Source organism: Chionomys nivalis, chromosome 15 (assembly GCF_950005125.1).
Source record: "Chionomys nivalis chromosome 15, mChiNiv1.1, whole genome shotgun sequence".
NCBI lineage: Eukaryota > Metazoa > Chordata > Mammalia > Rodentia > Cricetidae > Chionomys > Chionomys nivalis.
Window position 1 is genome coordinate 16,188,226 of NC_080100.1, and position 20,496 is coordinate 16,208,721.

At 34.3% G+C, this 20,496-nt stretch overlaps 1 protein-coding gene across 1 annotated transcript; it reads left to right on the forward strand.

The window, feature by feature from the left end:
• The first annotated feature begins 335 nt into the window (after positions 1 to 335).
• LOC130887159 (60S ribosomal protein L23a-like) lies at positions 336 to 806 on the forward strand. The gene has a single exon (XM_057789420.1). The coding sequence runs from the start codon at positions 336 to 338 to the stop codon at positions 804 to 806; it is 471 nt and encodes a 156-aa protein (XP_057645403.1).
• Positions 807 to 20,496: the final 19,690 nt, after the last annotated feature.

A 20,496-nucleotide genomic window follows, 5' to 3' on the forward strand; every position in this document is an offset into this window, starting at 1 on the left:
CAGAAGGAAGTGTTAAGAGAGAACCATGCACCTGTGTGTGTGTATATGTCTGTGTCTCCATGTGTGTGTCTATATTATGAGGTAATGTGAATCCAAATCAGGCCTTTTATTGATTAAAAAGGTCCTCTACAATTAAATTATATCCCCAACCCTGTGGAAGTACTTTTCTTATATAAGAAAATGTTCCATACAAGTCTTTTCTTTGAATATGATACAAAATTTAATACTAATTTAGGAGTGGTATTAGCATTGTGAACTTTTCTCAGCATATTACTCATTAAAATTTTATTTAAAAAATAAATATTTAAAAATCACTATAGACCCTTTTCGTCAAGATGGCACCGAAAGCGAAGAAGGAAGCTCTTTCCCCTCCCAAAGCCGAAGCTAAAGCGAAGGCCTTGAAAGCCAAGAAGGCAGTGCTGAAAGGCTTCCATAGCCACAGAAAGAAGAAGATCCGCACATCGCCCACCTTTCCGCAGCCCAAGACCCTGCGGCTACGAAGGCAGCCTAAATACCCCCAAAAGAGCGCGCCCAGGAGGAACAAGCTTGACCACTATGCCATCATCAAATTCCCCCTGACCACCGAGTCAGCCATGAAGAAGATAGAAGACAACAACACGCTTGCGTTCATTGTGGACGTCAAGGCCAACAAGCACCAGATCAAACAGGCTGTGAAGAAACTCTATGACATCGATGTGGCCAAAGTCAACACCCTCATAAGGCCTGACGGAGAGAAGAAGGCATATGTTCGGTTGGCTCCTGATTATGATGCTATGGATGTTGCCAACAAAATTGGAATCATCTAAACTGAGCCCAGCCGGCTAATTCTAAATATACACTTTTTCACCATAAAAAATATCACTATAATACTACAAATTATTTTAAAGCCCTTCTATTTCTGAAATTATTGTCCATTGTAAGTTGCTGCTATGTTTTCTCATTTTTGTGTGATATAGTCATGGGAAATATTTTGTTTCATTTGCCTGTCTAAATCTGTATGCTCTTGTGCATAACAACCTGTCTTCATAGAGCTCAGTTTCTGATTTGCTTGGAATGCATAAACCTTTTAATCTGTTTTTTTTTATTTTTTTTTTAATTTTTAAACTTACCACTTCCAAGGACAGATTTATGGATGGATTGACTTTCTCTGTGTCCTGGTTGCCTGATACTTCTGAAAAAATGTTATTAAACTATTAAAAGACTATTTTCAAACTTTAAGCTCAACAAATTTATAGGTTGAGTCAAGGTAAATTTGACGCTGGCAAAATGATTTTTCCATCATCCAAGTTATTTCTTTTCCTGTTTGCTTTTGTCTGTGTCTGTTTACTTAGCTGAGGAACAACCATTTATAATGTGGAATTGTTTTGATTATTCTTAGTTTTTGTGAAGAATGATGACAATGTGCTTGTTATATTTCCATTGGATATAGTCTAAATGATTATTTTATCTTTATAAACTTAATTAACTTATGTTTCCTCAATTGTGTAACATCACACTTGAATAAGTGCTCAATTTGTGTGAATTAGTCAGATACTTGTATTCTATTATTCTTTTTTCTGGAATACATTTTTGAAATGAATAATTTTTTCATCAATTCTGTTTCCATCACTTTTGCAGCTTACACCACTCTTTTGTTTTTATAGCTATAAAAAAAAAGAATAATTTTTTTTGGAGGCTTCTTAGAGAATAAGTAGTTTCAGCCTGTAATTTCATTTCATTTCTACTGTAATCCATCAGTACATTTTATTCAGCTCTGTGCAGTCTGACATTTCCCTTTCCTCCTGATTTGCTTGCAAAGGTACTATGTAAGATTCATTTCATCAGTGGGTTTTTCCCTGGGTTTATTCATCTTTGAATAGATGCCATTCTACTTGATCCTGAACTTTAGACAAAAATGAAAGAAAGAGAAGCAAAGAAACCATGATTGGAATTGGCTTTATCCTTCTCCCTGATTGTGTGGACAGTTTTTCAATGTCCACATAAAGATATCTAACTTAATAGTCTCAGAATTGATAGTTTATATTTTATATCAAAAACTCTTATTTGGATAGGCTTGGTAGAGCAGAGTAAATGAGAGTGAAATGGTAATAAACACACTGGAAAATTGTTTTCTAAAGTAATTATCTCTGATTCTATCTAAACTGCATAGAAATCACTTCCTATAGTCCCAGCAAATTTAAGTCCCATCCTGTTCATCATGAAGTCCTACTGATTATGCCTTCTGATTTTTTTTTTTTATCACTATGTCCATCTAGTCATTTGCTGAAATAGACGCTTGTGTCTTTGGTCAGAAGCTTTTTTTTTTTTTTCACCTTGGGCATTTCAACTAGATAGCACTTTATAAATGATATGAACATCAATAGAATTAAGCCCACATTTATTTTCCCTCAAAAGCAAAGGAAAAAGTGACTTAATGTAGTCATCACCTTAAGGGCCTAACATCATATACTTATCATTTACTCCTCCTCTTGTTTAATAGAAAGTTTCCATGGCTTAAATAAAATCTACCTTTTTCCTGCATTTCCCCTCCTTTTAATTCATAATCCTCATTGTATGAATTTGCCACCACAAAATATATGCAATAATAATGTCAATATTTTATAAATGAATAAGGCAATAAAAGTTATAATAAAATACACTAGATCAAACAAACTAACAAATGCCCATGTTGACTATTTGCATAAAAGTAAAGCAAATAAACAGTAGTTCCAGTCTGATGTTTATCTTCCAATACTTTAAATCTTATAATTATTACATGAGATTTATATATCATTAAAATTATGTTCATCTTTTATTTCAGAGAGATTATATTTGCTCATATAGATACACAGTAATGTGTATTAACTATGTTGAGTGAGAGCAGATTAAAAAGTTATTTTTGCTCAGTATACCTATTTTTCAAATAAGAAGCAATATTCTTAACCTTTTTATTATTATCATTCTTGGAAATGATTGGTTGTAGGGAACCAATCACAGAACTTATCTAAAGAAATGTCATATACAGGTAACTTTTTCCCACTCAGTACTAATATAAAGGAAAAATGCAAACATAATTTCTAAAAAAGATGCTTCAGAAATTTAGGAATCCTATATAAATCTATTATATATTTTAAAATAAATGAGATGAATATTTCTTTTAAAAGACCAGTGAGATTCATGTGCATTTTGTTCTTTTATTTTAATAAACTAAAGACCTTTTATAAATGCAAAGTAATTTACATGTATATGTAATTATACATATTATAAATTATATATATAATTTACATACATGTCTTATGTCAAAGGAATGAATACTCTTTGAAGCAGAGGTTGTGTATGTTATTATCAACCTACAATTTTTGATACAGAGTTAGGTTCAAAAGCATAATAAAATAGTCTGAAACGTTAGTAGAATTTCAAAAGAAAATATTTGGAAAGGTCAAATTTTAGCAGAGTTTTGTTGTAAATGTTTGTGTTTGCATCTTTGGAAGAAGGGCGTCTGTGCAGTGCAGTCTTTAATATGCACAATGCAGATCAGCGCATTATCACAGTTGAGAGAATTAAAAATGTGCACATCAAACTTAATTGTCTGAAGTCTCATAGCTATTTGTGTTACTCCTTACTAAAGAGAATGAAACTTGAGTACTAAACTAAACTGGAAAAGGAGATGGTTAAAATCAGCCAATCTCAGTTTAATTGCTTATTTTTGCTAATGACCATTATAAGGAAAGTCTGAAAAAGAGATATTGTGAGGAGATAAAAGAAAATAAAATCTGTTTTCTCGGACAAAATATGATGACATTTTTTGAGGGTGCATGTATAGTGAGTAGAATACTAATCTTTCAAAGATGTACAAGGCTTTATTTTGTGACTGAAAATTATAAAAATGGATCAACATAATAAATTGTGGATAAAAAACTGTGGGCAATAATATAAAAGTTTAAAATGGAGAGGAGAAGAAAATACTCAAGTTTTCTTAAGATTCATATAAAGTTTGAGCAAACTACAAGTATCTTTTGAATGCATACTTGATGACACATAATGAATTTTTAAATATTTTTATTTGTCATTATTTCATTAGAGCATGTTAAAGTATTTTTGGAAAGAAAAATAAAAATAAATTTGAACATTCTAAACATTACATAAAATCGGTCTTATTTCTACAAGTAAGGTCAGGTCACATATAGGAAAGCAGAATCTTGGAAACCTTTCTCTGTATGCACTTTTGGAAATATCATTGTTTTTAACACAAATAAATCAGTAAATTATAACTATATCTTCAATCTGAAAAAGGGACAAAATTCTATCCAAAACAATAGCTTCACTCCAAAGGCAAGAAAAATTAATAAGATTCCATTAATTATATAATTGAACCAGTTTGGGGATTATGAATGATTAAAATGTTACCCCACTACACAGAATTTGACACAATAGGGTTTCATATTGACAAGGTATTAAAAATTTGTGGATTGTTAATTTTTCTATTATAAAAGTACTGTTGTTAATTAAATAAGGAAAACATTTCCATAGAATACAGCTGTAGATATAATTTTAAAATAAAACAAAATCTGATTCAAAATTTAAATTCAGTAATTGCTGAAATTTTTGAAATTTGTGAAACAAAGTGCTATATAATATTTTTGTTTAAATCATTGTGTTTCATATCTTTCCTTTTTTCTCCTGTTTGGATTCTTTGAAATGAAAATCACCACCCTCACAGATAATCTTAATTAAAATAAAAATCATTAATGATTAATTTTATATGTTACCATATCTCAGGTAACTTCTAAAGTATTAATTGATTCATCCTTAAGCATGCCTCCAAAGAATAAGCATATGGACCTATAGATCTAGTTTTAAAAAAAGGAATTCATTCACAATTGTATACATATCATAACTAATCTGTGTAGGTGCCTGAAGATCACTTAGGCGACCTTAGCTTGAAAAAGATTAATCTGCTTCCTCTCCACAATTCTAACATTCATTTGCTTTTGCAGGAGACACCAACTCTTCTAATTCTTGGACCTTTGGGTTAAGCCTGAGTTATACCACTGTTGCTAACTATTCATGCATGATATACTAGAAATTTTTAATTGTGTTTGTTTATGTTCATGCTTCATTATGCCTTTTAAAAATACCATATACTAATAACTAAAGACAATGATTTAATTGTAACATTTGTAGACATGTATAAACTAGACTTTAACCTTACTCACCTGTTGGGAACTCTGAACCCCTCCGCCCAGATCCTGAATTTCCGGTAAACAACTTGTAATGCCAGCAGCTGCTCTGAGCATGAGACCCTCAGGAGTTCCTGATGGCAGGGGAGTGATTTTTGGTGCATTTGGCTGGGGTGTGGCTATTCCGATATAAGCTGCCTCTCAACAAAATAGAGGAGCATTCATGGGGCATTCTGGCATCAAGGATGACCTGTGTCTCTGTGTCTTTTTGTGTTTCAATCTCCAGCCCCTTGCCTGGCTCATGAACTGTATGGTAGCGCATAGAGCGCAGATGGCACTCACACCCATTATTCCCCTTTTTCACTCAGGTATCCCATTTGAGTTTTCAAAAAGTTCTCATTCTGCTTTCATATCTTTATTTTTCTTAAATCTAGATTTTACATATGAGAGAGAAACTGTTCTATTTCTTTTCTGAATATTATAACAAACCATATGGTTAAATATTAAATATGAAACATTTTAACTATCCTCACTATATGAGGTTGCTGCTTATGATGCAGAAGTCCTGGCATCAGGAATGAGATAGCTCATTATATCAAACCAATCAAGAAGCAGAGAAAGTGGATATTTGGTCTCAGCTTCCTTTCTCATTTATACATAGAATCAGACCCTATAGATGTGACCAACAACTAGTTAGAGTTTTCTGTCTTTATTTAATTGAGTCTACAAACTTACTTAATGTCATTCACAAAAATACTTATAAATATAGATGGACTTCTAAGAAAAGGTTAGGAGAGTATTCTTAAGGTTTTGTTTCAAGATATTTTAATCTCTTTTCTGTGAAGGAAACCAAATATTTTTATTTTCTGTATAACTTTTTATATGTACCATATTAGAAATTGAAAGGGTGTTTTAAAAGTATAAGGATTAGTGTGTTAAATAAAACCAAAATAACATCTTTCTAAAAATAAGCATATCAAACAAGAAATAGCAAGAAAGAGAAAAGAGTTTCTCTGCCTTTATTTCTTTCAAATCTTTTAAGATTGGCTTACTAGAAGATGGTATATTCTTTCATAACTTGTATTTGTCTAATATACACTGCTATAGCTTATATGTCTGAAAAATCAACTTTTGCAAAAGTATAGTGTCAGGGACCAGCCTCGACAAAGATACCTCTCCCCAGGGTAAAGGCGTGGGGACTAGAAATATAGTAAAGAACATGAAGATGCAAAAATAATAAAACGGAGAAACATACAGGATAGTATCGGGAATGAATTCCAGTGAATACTGAAAATCTGCCTGCAATGTTATCTAAATTGTAAAGAGGACATTTAAAAAAAAGATGAACAAGTGTGGCAATCTGTGGCTTGCTGCCCATAGCTGACACTGTGAAACCCATGAAAATGGGACATACAAGGCTTATAGGGGGACATCTCCCCTCTTTAGGTGGGGTGTGAAACACCACAGGGTTTGTAGGAGAACATCCTTTACCTACAGGAGGGGTATTAAAGCCTGATAGTCTCTGTGTGGGATGACTCAGAAGCCAAAGAGGCCTTGGTGGGGACCACCGATGAATAGTCTAAATAAAAGAAAAGAAAAAAAAAGGAGAAGACTGATAAGAAGCCAAGGACAATGGCACTAGGTTTTGATCCTACTGCATGAACTGGCTGTGTGGGAGCCTAGCCTGTTTGGATGCTCACCTTCCTGGACCTGGATTGAGTGGGGAAGACCTTGGACTTCCCACAGGGTAAGGAATCTGGACTGCTCTTTAGACTCAAGAGGGAGGGGTAATGGGGGGAGGGGGAAGAGGAGTGGGGAGAGGGAGAATGTAGTAGGGGGAGGGGGAGAGGAGTGGGGAGAGAGGGAGAAGAGTGGGGAGAGGGGGAGGTAAATGGGAGGCGGGGAGGAGGCAGAAATTTTTTCAACAAAAAATAAATTAAAAAAAAAATCTGAAGGACCCTGGGCTCCTAGTCATGGAAGGACTGACCCTGGGTCATCCAAACACAATTTTATCTAAGGGAAGCAATCCAAAGATTAATGTCAGTGAAGGGCTCAACCATAGTAGTGAAGGCCGTGGTTGGGTGCTATCCCCTGGTTTCTAAGAACACCAGAAGATTCCAGGAGCTCAATGGTATATTCCTCAGATTTAAAGAAATGGTTAAGCTGACCCGAATGGGGAAACTCACCAATTGAAGCCAGTGGTGTGCATAGAGGTCACGCTCAGGCAGATGGACCATGTGGTTGTTGTGGAAAAGATACCTGGTTCTGGATCCCAACCCCAGGGGAGGAGCTCAAGGCAGGGGAGCCATCCGAGTCACAGCATCAATGAAATCACCTGGTGAAAGTAGGAAGAAAACATGGAACATGCAACAAACTCACTTAGGAATTTATTAGAGGGGGGTGTGTACAGGCCTGGGGAAGTCAGTGTGCAGAGAGATATTGAGAGAGAGAGAGATGGTGTGTCCAGCTTTTAAAAGCTGCCTAGCACATGTGCACAAGGGTTTGACGTGACTATGTCATACACAGATGATGGGGCTCACACATGTGCTCAAGGGCTTAGCTGAATCATATGTTGATGATGCATCCACATATGTGTGTGGGTCACAAGGGGCCCTTAAACATGCCCAGGGCCATTAGGCTCTTCTGCCTGAAGGCTTGTTGGCACATGCATCGCCCTGGAACCCAGAAGTGGCAACCAGGTTGTGTGACTTGTGCTGGAGGATATTTCTGTATCTGTAAGTGAGATTATATATCTTTTGGTAGGATGCTGGGTTACTGTTTACTAAAGATTGGCTGTAATGTGCTAAAGGAAATAACACCTTTGAACCTCCCAATCTTTGCTACACTACAACCTATTGGTCTAGGTTGATATTTGATGCACCTATTAGCATATATTATTAAAATATTATAAACATCAATTGTAAAGTGTTATTTTCATAATTTGTGCAAACATTACAAACTGAAAATTTTGATCCTAAATTGTTTTAATATAGCAACCATTTATATACAATTTTACCCATAAATTCTTTAGGGATGCTGAGATATTCATAATCACAGGTATAAATTTTCTAAATATTCATTTCCCCCCCAAAATTTTAATTATATCAATGATAACAAGTACATTTAGTTCTTTTCCTTACAGTGATATAATCACATGATTTATTTTCTAGAAAACATCTGCCAAATACACGTTTGAATGACAAGAAGAGTATAAACAATTCTTTGAAATAAAATGCTCTTCTATTGGGAAAATGTCATCTGGGTTCATGTTACAGCTCAGCAATTACACAAGTGCTTTTCTTCAAGACAACTGAACATGTTTGTAAGTAGCAGGATTACTGCTCATAAAAATTTCCACTTTAAAAGGCACAAGATTAAGATGGCAGATACTCAAAGGTTCACTAAACTTAATATTTTTCCTGTTAATGTTCTAGATAGTTTTATTGTTAACTTGACACAATTCCTGGACAGGTGGACCTGGGTTATAACAATATTAGGTGAAAATAAATGTAGCAAAGAATAAATTAAGCAGTCTTCCTCTATGGTTCCTCTTTTCATTCCTGCCTCAAGATTTTGCCTGGATGGCCTTCAAGAACTGTAACTGGAGGCTTCTCTCCCACACACTAGTGCCTGAATAACCACTCTGAGGCTTAGTAATAATTACAAACTATTTGGCCTATTAAATAGATCAGGCTTGTTATTAACTAGCTCTTGCAACTGAAATTAACACATTTCTATTATTCCTTATTTTACCATGAGGCTCATGGGTTATTACCTCACAGCTTGCTGCTTCTGGAGGCCTCTGGCATCTCTCTGAGTCTGCCCTTTTTTTCTCCCTAAATCTCTGTTTGGATTTTCTGACCTGTTCTTTTCTGCTCTGCCATAGGCCAAAAGAAAATTCTTTATTAACCAATGGTAGTAAAACATATTCACAGCATACAGAGAGATATCCCACATAAAGAAACAGATTTCTACTTAGCAGTTTGGGCTGAAATAAACTTTCCCCTCCAGGTAACGTTCAGTCAGCGTGTTTGACCTGACAACAGACAGAAACTAGAACAGTCAACAATGTGTAATTAGTAGTCTCCTAAATGCAAGGAGGAGAAATGTGTAAAACAGGTAGTATGGGGTTTAGTTTAGACCATTGTCAGACTGAGAAGCCAAGGACAACGGCAATGGGTTTTGATTGTACTGCATGGATTGGCTTTGTGGGAGCCTAGTCTGTTTGGATGCTCACCTTTCTACATTTGGATGGAGCTGGGAGGACCTTGGACTTCCCACAGGGCAGGGAACCCTGACTGCTCTTAGGGCTGGAGAGGAGGGGGAGTGGGAGAGAAATGGGAGGAGGGGAGGAGGTGGAAATTTTTAATAAATAAATAAATTAATTAATTAAAAAACATTGTCAGTATGAAATAACCAACAGTTTTATTTGTCATTGATCTTACATCATAATCCAATAAGGCATATTCTATATTGTTTTTATGAAAATAATTTGGATTTCAAGTGCTCCTCACAACCTCAAAGTTTACCCCTGAATATATGGCCAAGCTATTGAAAGCGACTCTAAGAAGAAAATATCTGAGCTGAACTCCGTGTTTCTTCTGATATTTTTGTTGAAATAAAATACCAGTTAATATAAAGACATTATATATAGCACTCTTGATTATCTTGACACTTTAATATGTTTTGTTACAAGATTTTCCTAAACAAAGCTGTAATACTTAAATGCACATCTAATAAAATGTGCTGAACCATTTAGGGTTGGACAACAACATACAAAGAGTTTGTCTAAAGTAAAAGGCCAATGTTTCTCCATGAAAACAATAAGAACTGTGGTTTATATGCCCTTGAAGGAGCTTTCAGCAGACAAAAGTATGTGAATAATTGATAAATAATACTGAATTTTGTGCCAGACATTGATTTACTTTCCATACAAAACATTTATTCGATGGATACTGACAAGTATTTCATTAAGGAAAAACTCACTATAATTCCCAGAGATTGTTTTTCAAAGGCATGAACTCTCAGTTTTGATGGAATTTTGAAGAGACCTGCACTTCATAAATTATCCGTGTGCATAACATAGTTTTTAATCTATTCTTTATGGATTGAACAAATCACAGTGGAGTACTTTCTAAGTATCTGGAAGCAGAGTTTAGTTTTCCTAAATGCTTAGGGAATAGAGAGTAACCATGTGCACATATACACTGGCTAAATTTTTGCCCTATGTCCTGCTTTCTGTTCTTAAGGGGATTTTAAGGCATTTTGATTCAGATTTCAATTTGTTTTAAGGTCTATAAAGAAACATTCGGATGTTTTTAGGGATAATAATGAAGCAGTTTGACAGCAAATTTGGATTCATGCCTGGTATATAGTTCGTTGATAACTGTTTAATATGGATCAATGGCTTTGTCAATTAACTTGCATCATAGATAGGCATTCAGTGTTAGATAAAATGCTTGAATATGCATTCGGAGTTAAATTGTATTCAAATAATAATGGTAATGAATAGCAAATTATTTCTGACACATTATTACTTAAATGCTATAGCAAAATATAAATGTGATATTCTGAATCTATCATTAATGAGGTCAATTTTTAGAGTATGCATTCTAGAAACTTTAGATTTTTCAATTTCAACTTGCCTAGTATAGGTGTGAAACTGTGCAATTCCTTAAAAGTACTGCTAGAACAGGATCCTCTTCCCTCTATGTGTGTCTGTCTGTGTGTATGTGTGTGTGTGTGTGTGTCTATGTGTGTCTGTCACCTGGGCGGAAGATGACAGAAGCAGATAAAGCTGAAGGAATTTTCTAAAAATAAAACACACTGCGGAGAAGCTGTGCGATCTTACTGGGAGTGCTAAAATATCAGTGCATCAGTAGCCAGGGGGATAAAAAGGGTATAAAAATTCCATTTCCTTAAACTCCACACTTTTCCTGGAACAATGTAGAAAGGAGAGTAGCATTGCCAAGTAATACCTTAAAACTTGAAATACCAAAACACCTCTTGAAAACATTTTTTGCAAAGATGCTATTTCAGGGCAGAAGATCAGCAAGGTTCATCATCTTTCTTTATCTTTTTCACGTGTGTATGAAAGATGGAAATAATTGAATTTGGATACTGGGTTCAGACATAAGAAAATAGGGTACTTTAGACTGCACTATAGGATGCATATCAGCTCGCTTGTTCTCTCTAGAACACACTGCTTTGAGGGCCTTATCAGGTTGTGCTCCCCAATTCTAAGTTGTTCCTTTACGGAGCCAGTGCTGCACAGAAGAAAAAAATATATATTTTATCACAGGAATCTGAAAATTATTCATTTGTTTCAATTTCCACATGACAAAGAAGAGCAAATAACTTGAGGAATGGTAAGTCCAGGACTTTTTTCCAGAAGTGGTTCATGGGATGATGGACTGGTATTTTTACAATTTAGTCTAGGTTAATCGTATTACCAAGAGTTAATACTGAAACCCTTTCCGGCTCATTCTCATTCATGAATTCACAACTAACTCACCAGCATTATCTTTGTTTTCTTGAACTTCTGTATTGGAATCGGATCAACTATTTATGGTTATGCTTAATGTAAAAATTTTTTAAGAATATAGAGAGACTATGCCTAACCAAATAGCTTTCTCCCAGAGAAAGATTAAAAATACCTTCGTAGTAATTCCTACTAGCTCAAAAAGGTTTAAAAAGCAGTTTAAATTCCAGGGACTGACTAAAGCTTATGAGCTTCTGCATCTCAGAAAAGAAATTGTTGTCACAGAGTGGCATTTCTTTGGAGATAACGTCAACTAAATGAGTACTAATCGTACAATAATCACTATTTGAAGTTTCACTGAATTAATACTAATTCATTCATATATGTTACATTACTGATTTTTCATCTTCTTACACCAATTGTGCTTACAGTGGGTAAGTTTTGCATATTTCTTCATAGACTATTTTCTTGGCTTTTTGAGAATTAGTCTAATGCAACTCATCTAAGTCAGATTGGCTTTTAGCTCTCTTTGCAGTCAACCATGATTTTGGTCACCTGTTCTTCCTGTTTCCACCATTCAAGTTCTTGGAGTACTTGTGTACACCATCTCTCCAGGCTTTTCATCACAAACTCAAAGCAAAATATTCTTACTAGGTTTGTATTTTTCTTAAAAATTGACCATTAATATGCATTTTCAACATGACAGAGTCAGACCTTACAACATTTATTCAAATACCCTTGCAACAATTTATCTGAATATGTATATACTAAGCATGATTTAATGAAGATGATGTGCTTACTCTAGAATTATTTTGATATTTGTTTTCTAATGCAAGAGACAAAACTGTAGACATTGACTAGGGAACACAGTTTTAAGTTATTGTTAATATCTCCCCATTAGTTGACATTTTGACTTACAGTATCATTGGGCTGTTTTCCCATGAAACCTCTTTAAGGAAAGGAAAAATGTAAGGTGTGCTTAACTTGAGTAACGGTTAGTGAAGACATTATCATTTGGACACAGGGGATTCAAGCAGAGTCTTTACAGTTTATTTTTGTCACTCAGTGGGTGGATTAAATATGACCTGGAAACTGTGGATATTTATTCATCCTTTGTCCTTCTGTTTTAACTTTTGGGATGAAGCTCACTCTCTTAAAGTAATATTTTACAAAAATTTTAGCACTTCTTAGCATATTGATAATGTCTCAAAACTAGAAATTTTTCAAATTAAGTTTATCAATGTTTTTCATCTCTAGCTACAGTTACTACTTAAAAACATTTTTTGAGCAAAGTTTTTATTCACTACTCAAACTTATCCATCAATACTTTCTTATTCAAATCAAAGAACTTTCTTGTCTTTAAAAGATATCTCCTAATGTCATTCTGTCCTTAATCCCACACAACATCTCCTTTTCTAGGTCATTTTCTTTCCTGGCAATGAAGTCAACCTTTTTTAAAAATGTTGGTTTGTGTATATATAATATACATTTTATTTTAGATTCCTTCCTCTAGGTTTGATAAAATATGACAAAACAAATTAGGGTTGAAATCATTCCAGATTATGTTATTTCAAAGCAGGGGGTTTACAGCAGCTGAAACTCATGATACTTTCTCATCACATCAGTAATCATAAACAGAAATGGGTGAATGTACGTGCGCGTATACTCAGCTGTCTTTTTTCAATCTAATACAGCTTAAGATCCATGCGTAGAAAATGGTGTTATCTATCGAGGACATGTTTTTGTACCTCAATCTAGTCAAGCAATCTCCCATTTACTTTTCTAAAGGACAACTTCATCCAGTCAATCCCTTCTTGTAACTGACTTTCCAAGGGATACCAGACTGTACAAAGTTATCAAAAAATTATCATAACAATTTCTATAGATAAATGGAAGAACTTCATATATAACCAACAAATTGTTTTAAGGTACTCAGAGGGTTGATCTGTTTTGGTTACTCATAATAAACAGTCTTATTAATGATGAAAATATTTTTTTGTTAATTCTACTAAAAGGATCTTCTTTCACGTATATTTTTGTCCCTACTTTATGTATACACACACACACACACACACAAATATTGCTATCTCATCTCAGTGCACTCTGTACATTTGTAGTCTGTTAAGTCTCCCACATTTTTCCATTAGCTCTCTTCATATAGGTCTTAAAATATATTTTCATTAAATTTCTTTCTTGTTTGCTTTTTTAAATAGGAAATTACTTCTCATTTCTAGTTTTCTAGTGGGTTGTTATTTCTTAGTTGTACTTTTAATTTAAAAAGAAACCCTAGACCATCATAAATTCTTAAAATATATTTCATGGAGCTTTCTGATATTTATTTACCAAGATTTTCATGGACTTTTCTTTTACTTTGTTCCTTTTAATTTTCTGCAAACACAACAAGTGAACTACAGACATTAGGAGCTATTATTTTAAATTCTTGCAGATGAATCTCATAGCAAGGACATTACATTTAATAATTACATATCAGTCTAGCAAATTTAACATTGTTAGGAATTATTTTCATATGGAAATAATGGTTAATTTGACGATGTTTTCCTTTATGCCATCTTCCATATTTGGTCTACTAATATTACAAATCTTACTTAGATATCATGCTTTGGTGCTTATAATATTGAGACACCCCTGGTTCTCTAGTAGAGCCATTAATTTGGATTCATTTAGTTGTTTTTATTTATTTAAAGCCCCCATCAAATGTATAAATATCTAAGTGTTATTAGAAGAACTGTTTTCCTTAACTAAGATAAAATTTGTTGTGGCCATGATATCTCTATTTAGCAGCAATACAAACATCAAAATTTAGAAATCAATGTTTCTAGTGGTAGTTTAGAGTAACCAATGTCTCCCAAAATCTAAATATCATCACCTCAAATTCTCAACATGATTGTAAACTTGCCTATATGGAGCTAATAAATGTTGAAATAGTTTACAGAGAAGACAATATCTACATTTGAACTAACGTTCTTCTAAAAGGGGGAGGTACTGCATCACATATATATATATAGCAATGTTCATGTGAAGTTTAGAGTCAAGATATCTACTAGCCAAGCCTAATGGCCGCAGTAGAAACCCAGAAAAGTGGAAACTTGGACTTTTCATCTCCTGCACTTGAGGAAGAACACTTCTGTTGTTTAACCTTTCTGATCTTAATTGTGCCTTAAACAAGCCAGTGGGGAATTTTCTTAATTAGTGATCAATGAGAAGGTCCATATCATATTATTAACAGTGATGTCTGTTACTTGGTTTAACTATTAATTTGTCATAGCAACAGGCATACATGGTGTTGTTTGATTTCTTTCTGGTTTGCTTTATTTTCAGAACAGTGGCTATTGTTAAATTGTCACATAACACCGAGTTTCTCTTTGTATTTCTTTTGGTGCAGTTACTCACTTGACCAATACCTGTATTTGCATTTCTCATTGTTGTACTTCTCACACCTATTGGAGAGGAACTTCCAACCCAGGCATGTTTTTCTACCAGCCCAAAAATATTTCTCACTGCCGAGGATTTGCCAAATAGCTGGGCTGGCTTACAGTGCAATGTCTTTCTAACATGCTAAATATTGACCATTGGAAAAAACCTTTCCAAGTTTACCTCTCACATATACCAACTTTCCCAATACCAACAACTATTTGAGAAACTAAATACTTTTTAAAGCACCAGGATCTACTAGATTCTAGACTATATAGGAAAAAAGAACTCTAATCTGTAATCTTTATAATACATAGCTCAGCAAGTTAGCCCTTTCTTTACACCAATCTAGTATCTGAGGTTTACTATTACAGTGAAAAAAACCCTATGACCGAATGCAACTTGGGGTGAAAGGGTTTACTTGGAGAATGTTTCTACATCACTGTTGATGATCAAAGGAAGTCAAAACAGGAACTCAAAGATGTTAGGCACATGGAGGTGGGATCTGACACAGAGACCATGGGAGGAGGTCTGCTTACCAGCTTTGTTGCTAAAGATGTTCTCAGCGATCCTTCCTATCATATACCAGACTACCAGCCCAAAGGTGTCTCCATATACAAAGGGATGAGCCCTCGCCATCAACAATTATTTTAAAAAATGCATTGTGACTTGCATTGGTACAGCCAGATCTTCTGCAGGCAATTTCTCAAGCAAGGATCTCTTCTCTCAGATAACTATAGTTTGTATCAAGCCGAAATAATACCAACTAGCACACATAGTACAGTAATAACTTCTTAAATAATTGTTTCCATCTATATATTGTTTTTTTACCTGATTTAAACTCAGAACAAATTGTCAAAAAATCAAACACATTCCACAAGTAATCCTGATTCTTGTTATCCCTCATCTAGGTTCCCAGACCAACCACTTCCAATTAGAATTTATCTTCATCCTACTCAATTATAATTGCAAAACTTTCTCATCTTTGTTTTTGCAATTGAGTCTCAGATAAATAAATGTGACAATGAGTGTCTCCCTTAAAATATCAAGATCTTATTGAATAGCCTCTGTGTATGTTCATTTGCATAGACTATGGTAATTTGTTCTCTCTTATTCAGTTTTGAGGATGCCAGGCTTTGACAAGTCTTGACAGTGACAGGAATCATTTGTGTCTTTCTGGAGGATGAGTCTACATCAAAGTGGTGAGCCTGCACCAGACTTGAATTCCATGCTTTTTGAATAAGATGTTTTAGCTCAATTTGTTACTGTGATTTGTTAATAATTCTTTATTTATTTCATTATTTTTTATAATTGTAAAAATGAAAATTTTTTAAAATTGATTTTCACTTTTGTATTTTATGATTTTGTATTATTGCACTGAGACATCTAAATGTAGGCTATTTTAAATTTTTTAACATTTTTTATTTTTATACATTTTAATTAAATTGTAAGTACACCATGTTTCCTCTTCTCTTTGCTTCCTCCAGCCCTCCTCTGTATTTGCTCTCCAAGTCCTTTGATACACTCATTCTCAAATTAATTATCTCTCATTTTACAATACATGTTATATATACATATTTGTACATACACACATATGTAAATGCAAACTGTTGAGTTAATAATTTTGTTTGAGTATAGATAATTTCAGGGCTGCATGCTTTATACTGGACAATAAATTAGTGATCTCATAACTGAAATATAATTTTCCTTCTCTGAGAAATCATCAGCTGACTGTAGTTCTCTACCTAGGCATGTGCCCTAAAATTTCTGCACTTATGTCTCAGCATATGTCTTAATATTTCCACTGTCCAGATCATGTTTGTTCCATAAGATACAAGTTGTATAAACTGGGAAATGAAAATCTAGGAATAGGTACCTTACCAGCAAAAAGGCAAAAATGAGGGAGCAACTATTATAAGACAGTTAGTTCTGAATATAGACATAGGTCATAAAATCTCCTGCTCAAGTTGTTTTCGTACTTCTTTATTTTCCATACTAGTATCAACTTGACATATTCCCTTGAGTCAGTGTATATGCTCTTTAAGATGCTATAATATAACACACACACACACATATATACATATAGAGAAAGACAGAGTGAGTGAGAGAGAGCGAGAGAACGAGAGCGAGAGAGAAAGAACAACCTTAGATAAATAAAAAATTTTCTGGTGTAACACAATCCCAGTGCACAGGCATAACTATATCTTCTCTAAGCATACATCATTTCTTCCAAGAAGATGTGTTCTATAGATAGGATACATATGTTAGTCTGAGAGTCTGAGGAAAGGACTTCTGTGATCTTGATCATAGAGATAGCATAGAGGTCACTTGGGCTATTAGCTACTTCAGGTCCCAGTTATGGGAGCTTCAAGGAGTCCTGGCTAAATAGAATATGTAAAGATCATTGAGACTATTAAGAATCTCTAATCCTGGTTGTGGGAGCTTGACATGGCCCGGCCCTTCAGATAATACAAATCACCAGGCTATTAATCACACCCAATTCACAATCATCTGGATGGAAAAACAGGTTATACAACTTTTCCTTTGAAAAGACAGCACTATTCCTGGGATTCTAGTGATTTTTGAGCATAAAGACCGTTGTGCTCCTAATAACGTACAATATCTGGCTCTTGTAATCATTCTGACCGATCTACTGTGATGGTCCCTGAGCCTTATAGAGATGGAGTCTGATATAAATATCATAAGTTTTTGTTGAGAACTACATCAAAATTTATTCTGTTTGTTGATCTGTTGCATGTTTCTGTGTTAACTACCATCCATTGCTAAAAGAAACTTCTTTGATGAATTCTAAAAGTTCCCTTAATTTATTCATATTCAAAGATACGAATTATTAAATTAGTTGGATGCTATGTTCCCCGTCCTTGTTTTTTAGAGAGATTTATAATACCAACAATGTAATTTCTCCCTTGCAGGAGTCAAGGAGCCTTTCAGACATTCTAAAAACCATGAGAAATTAGTCTTTACTATTTTACAAATGAAAAGTAATGAAAACAGGGTCCTATTTCTACATTAAGTGGGAATCTTCCAGAACAGAAGAAGCACTCAACATTGTAAATATTCTTTATATTAAACACTAAAAATAAGTTCAACATAAATAGTTATTAAGTCTTAGGTCACTTAGTCACAACTGAATTTGTTACACGTAAACTTGCTAGCCTCTTTTTGTTTTACTGTATTGAAACTGGAAGTAGGCAAGGAGCAGGCCTTTTAGTAGAGACATTTCTGAGCCTTTGTGTATGGAAGACCTACAGGCTGTATTTCTGAATGCAAAGGATCATAGCTTCCACTAGGAAGGACTAGGCACTTATGGCCTCCAATCTCAGATGCATGAGAGTATAGAACTGGGGGCTCTTTTATAGGATTGCTGCTCAATGTTCTGGCACCTAGTACTCTGAGTCTCAAGGACTAATGGAATCCTCAGCTCTGAGCAACAGCTAGCAGCTGTTGTCATATAGAGGTACATTTATCACACATCAGCCTTCAGGACCTTTGGTCTTTCATGCTTTCTAAGGTGGGTGGCAGTTTTCTAGAATCGTTAGTACTAGAGCAAATCTTCCTGAAGCAGGAGTTTGGGCTTCAGTTTCAGAGTTCTTTGTAGCTATCATACTCTTAAGGTAATACAATGCCTAGAACAGTCTGGATGTCATACGGAATTCCGAGAAGTTGCTAGGGAAGGGACAGGTCTGCAAATACACACCTTCTGTTGTAGGAAATCCTTCAGTAATAACCCTGACGATATTGTCCCACTTTGGGAGTGGTCTCATATACTATAAGTGCAGATGAAAATGTGTCTGAACCCCTTTTCTGTTGAATTCAGTTCCAGTTACAGAGCACAAAGAGGACTGTGGATCACTACCCTTACTTTGAGTTTATTCCTGAATAAAAAGTCCTCTGTTATACTCTGTTCCATGCTATTGTGGAATTCTTTGATACTCTTACACTTTTCCCCTGATGTCTGGGACTCCCTGCAACTATTTTAACTGGTAAAAAAAAAATCCAAGAACATAACAACAACAAAATCACCAGAATAGTTATTATAACTATCTTTATAGCATTCTCAACATTGATTTCCAGTGCTGAATAACTGTAACAACATTGAAAACTTATGTCCAGAACTCTAGGTCAAGTATGATCCCTCTATCTACTTCATTAAACTTTAAGACCAGCCACCTATAATAAACTTCATCAAGACAAACTTTCACACTAACCCCAATTTTCCCATCAAGAAATCATTGTCTATAACTTTTGAATCCTTTATTGAATAAATTCTTCTTTGTGATTTTACTCTCAAAACTTTAATAAAGGAAAAGCAATCTTCAATTGATTTGTAATGTTGACATCACAGTGTCTGTTCTACATTCTAAATGTGTATCTATAGACATAATATATGTGTGTGTTCTTAATATTTCTATGAATTATTGACTGTATCCGTGTGCTCTAAAGTACTGGAATAATTGGACAAAGATAATAATGCTTATGTAGTTTGAATCTTCAGTTCTTTGCAGAAAGAAAGATTTGATCCTTCTCTTTCTTGCAGATTTTGACTTAAATACAACTCTTCATTGGTTCTTTATGAATCATCTTGATTTATTGCAGTCAACACCTCATTTTTTAATAAAATTACTTACGTGCTTGTGCATATGTGTGCGTATATATGTATATGTATGTGTGTATACATTCTTGTGCCCTGAAAGGCCAGAAGAAAACATTTTATTTCATGGAACTGAAGTTACAGAGTTTTGTGGACTACATTGGTTCAAGGAACTGAACTTGGGTCCTTTTGAAAGATCAGCAAGTGTTCTTGACTGTAGAACAATCTCCCCAAAAGTTAATATATTTTTTGCTTCCCTGGTCTTCAGACCAAGGTAGTAATATCTCTTTCTGTTCATCTAGGGAGGAAAATAGGCATCTATAGCTTCATGCTTCCAAGTTCACTAGGTCCTCTTCTATTTTATAGTTTCTTCATTTCTTATATGAAAAATTAAATTGATCTCATGACTAAGTTTTAATACAGTGCAGAAAATGATCTACTTGGTTGTCAATGTTGATGATGAATATACTTTAGTTTACTTGTTCTATATCAGGATAAAATGTAGAAATTTGTCCAAACATACACACACACACAAACACACACACACACACCACAAAGGAATTATATGTATGTTTGTTCATGTGAATATAATTTTCAAAAAATGGTATTTGAAATGATATTCAGATGAATTCCTGATTCAGGCACTATGTTCTACTTTTTTTCTAAAATCAAGGCTTGCGTTTGTGAGCTGACTAATTTCTCAGTAATTTTTTTTATATTTTTTGAACAAAAACAATATCAGGCCTTCTATAACCTTCAGAAAAGTCTTTAACAATTTCATTATGTAGGTATCTTTAACGAGAGAAAAGTGT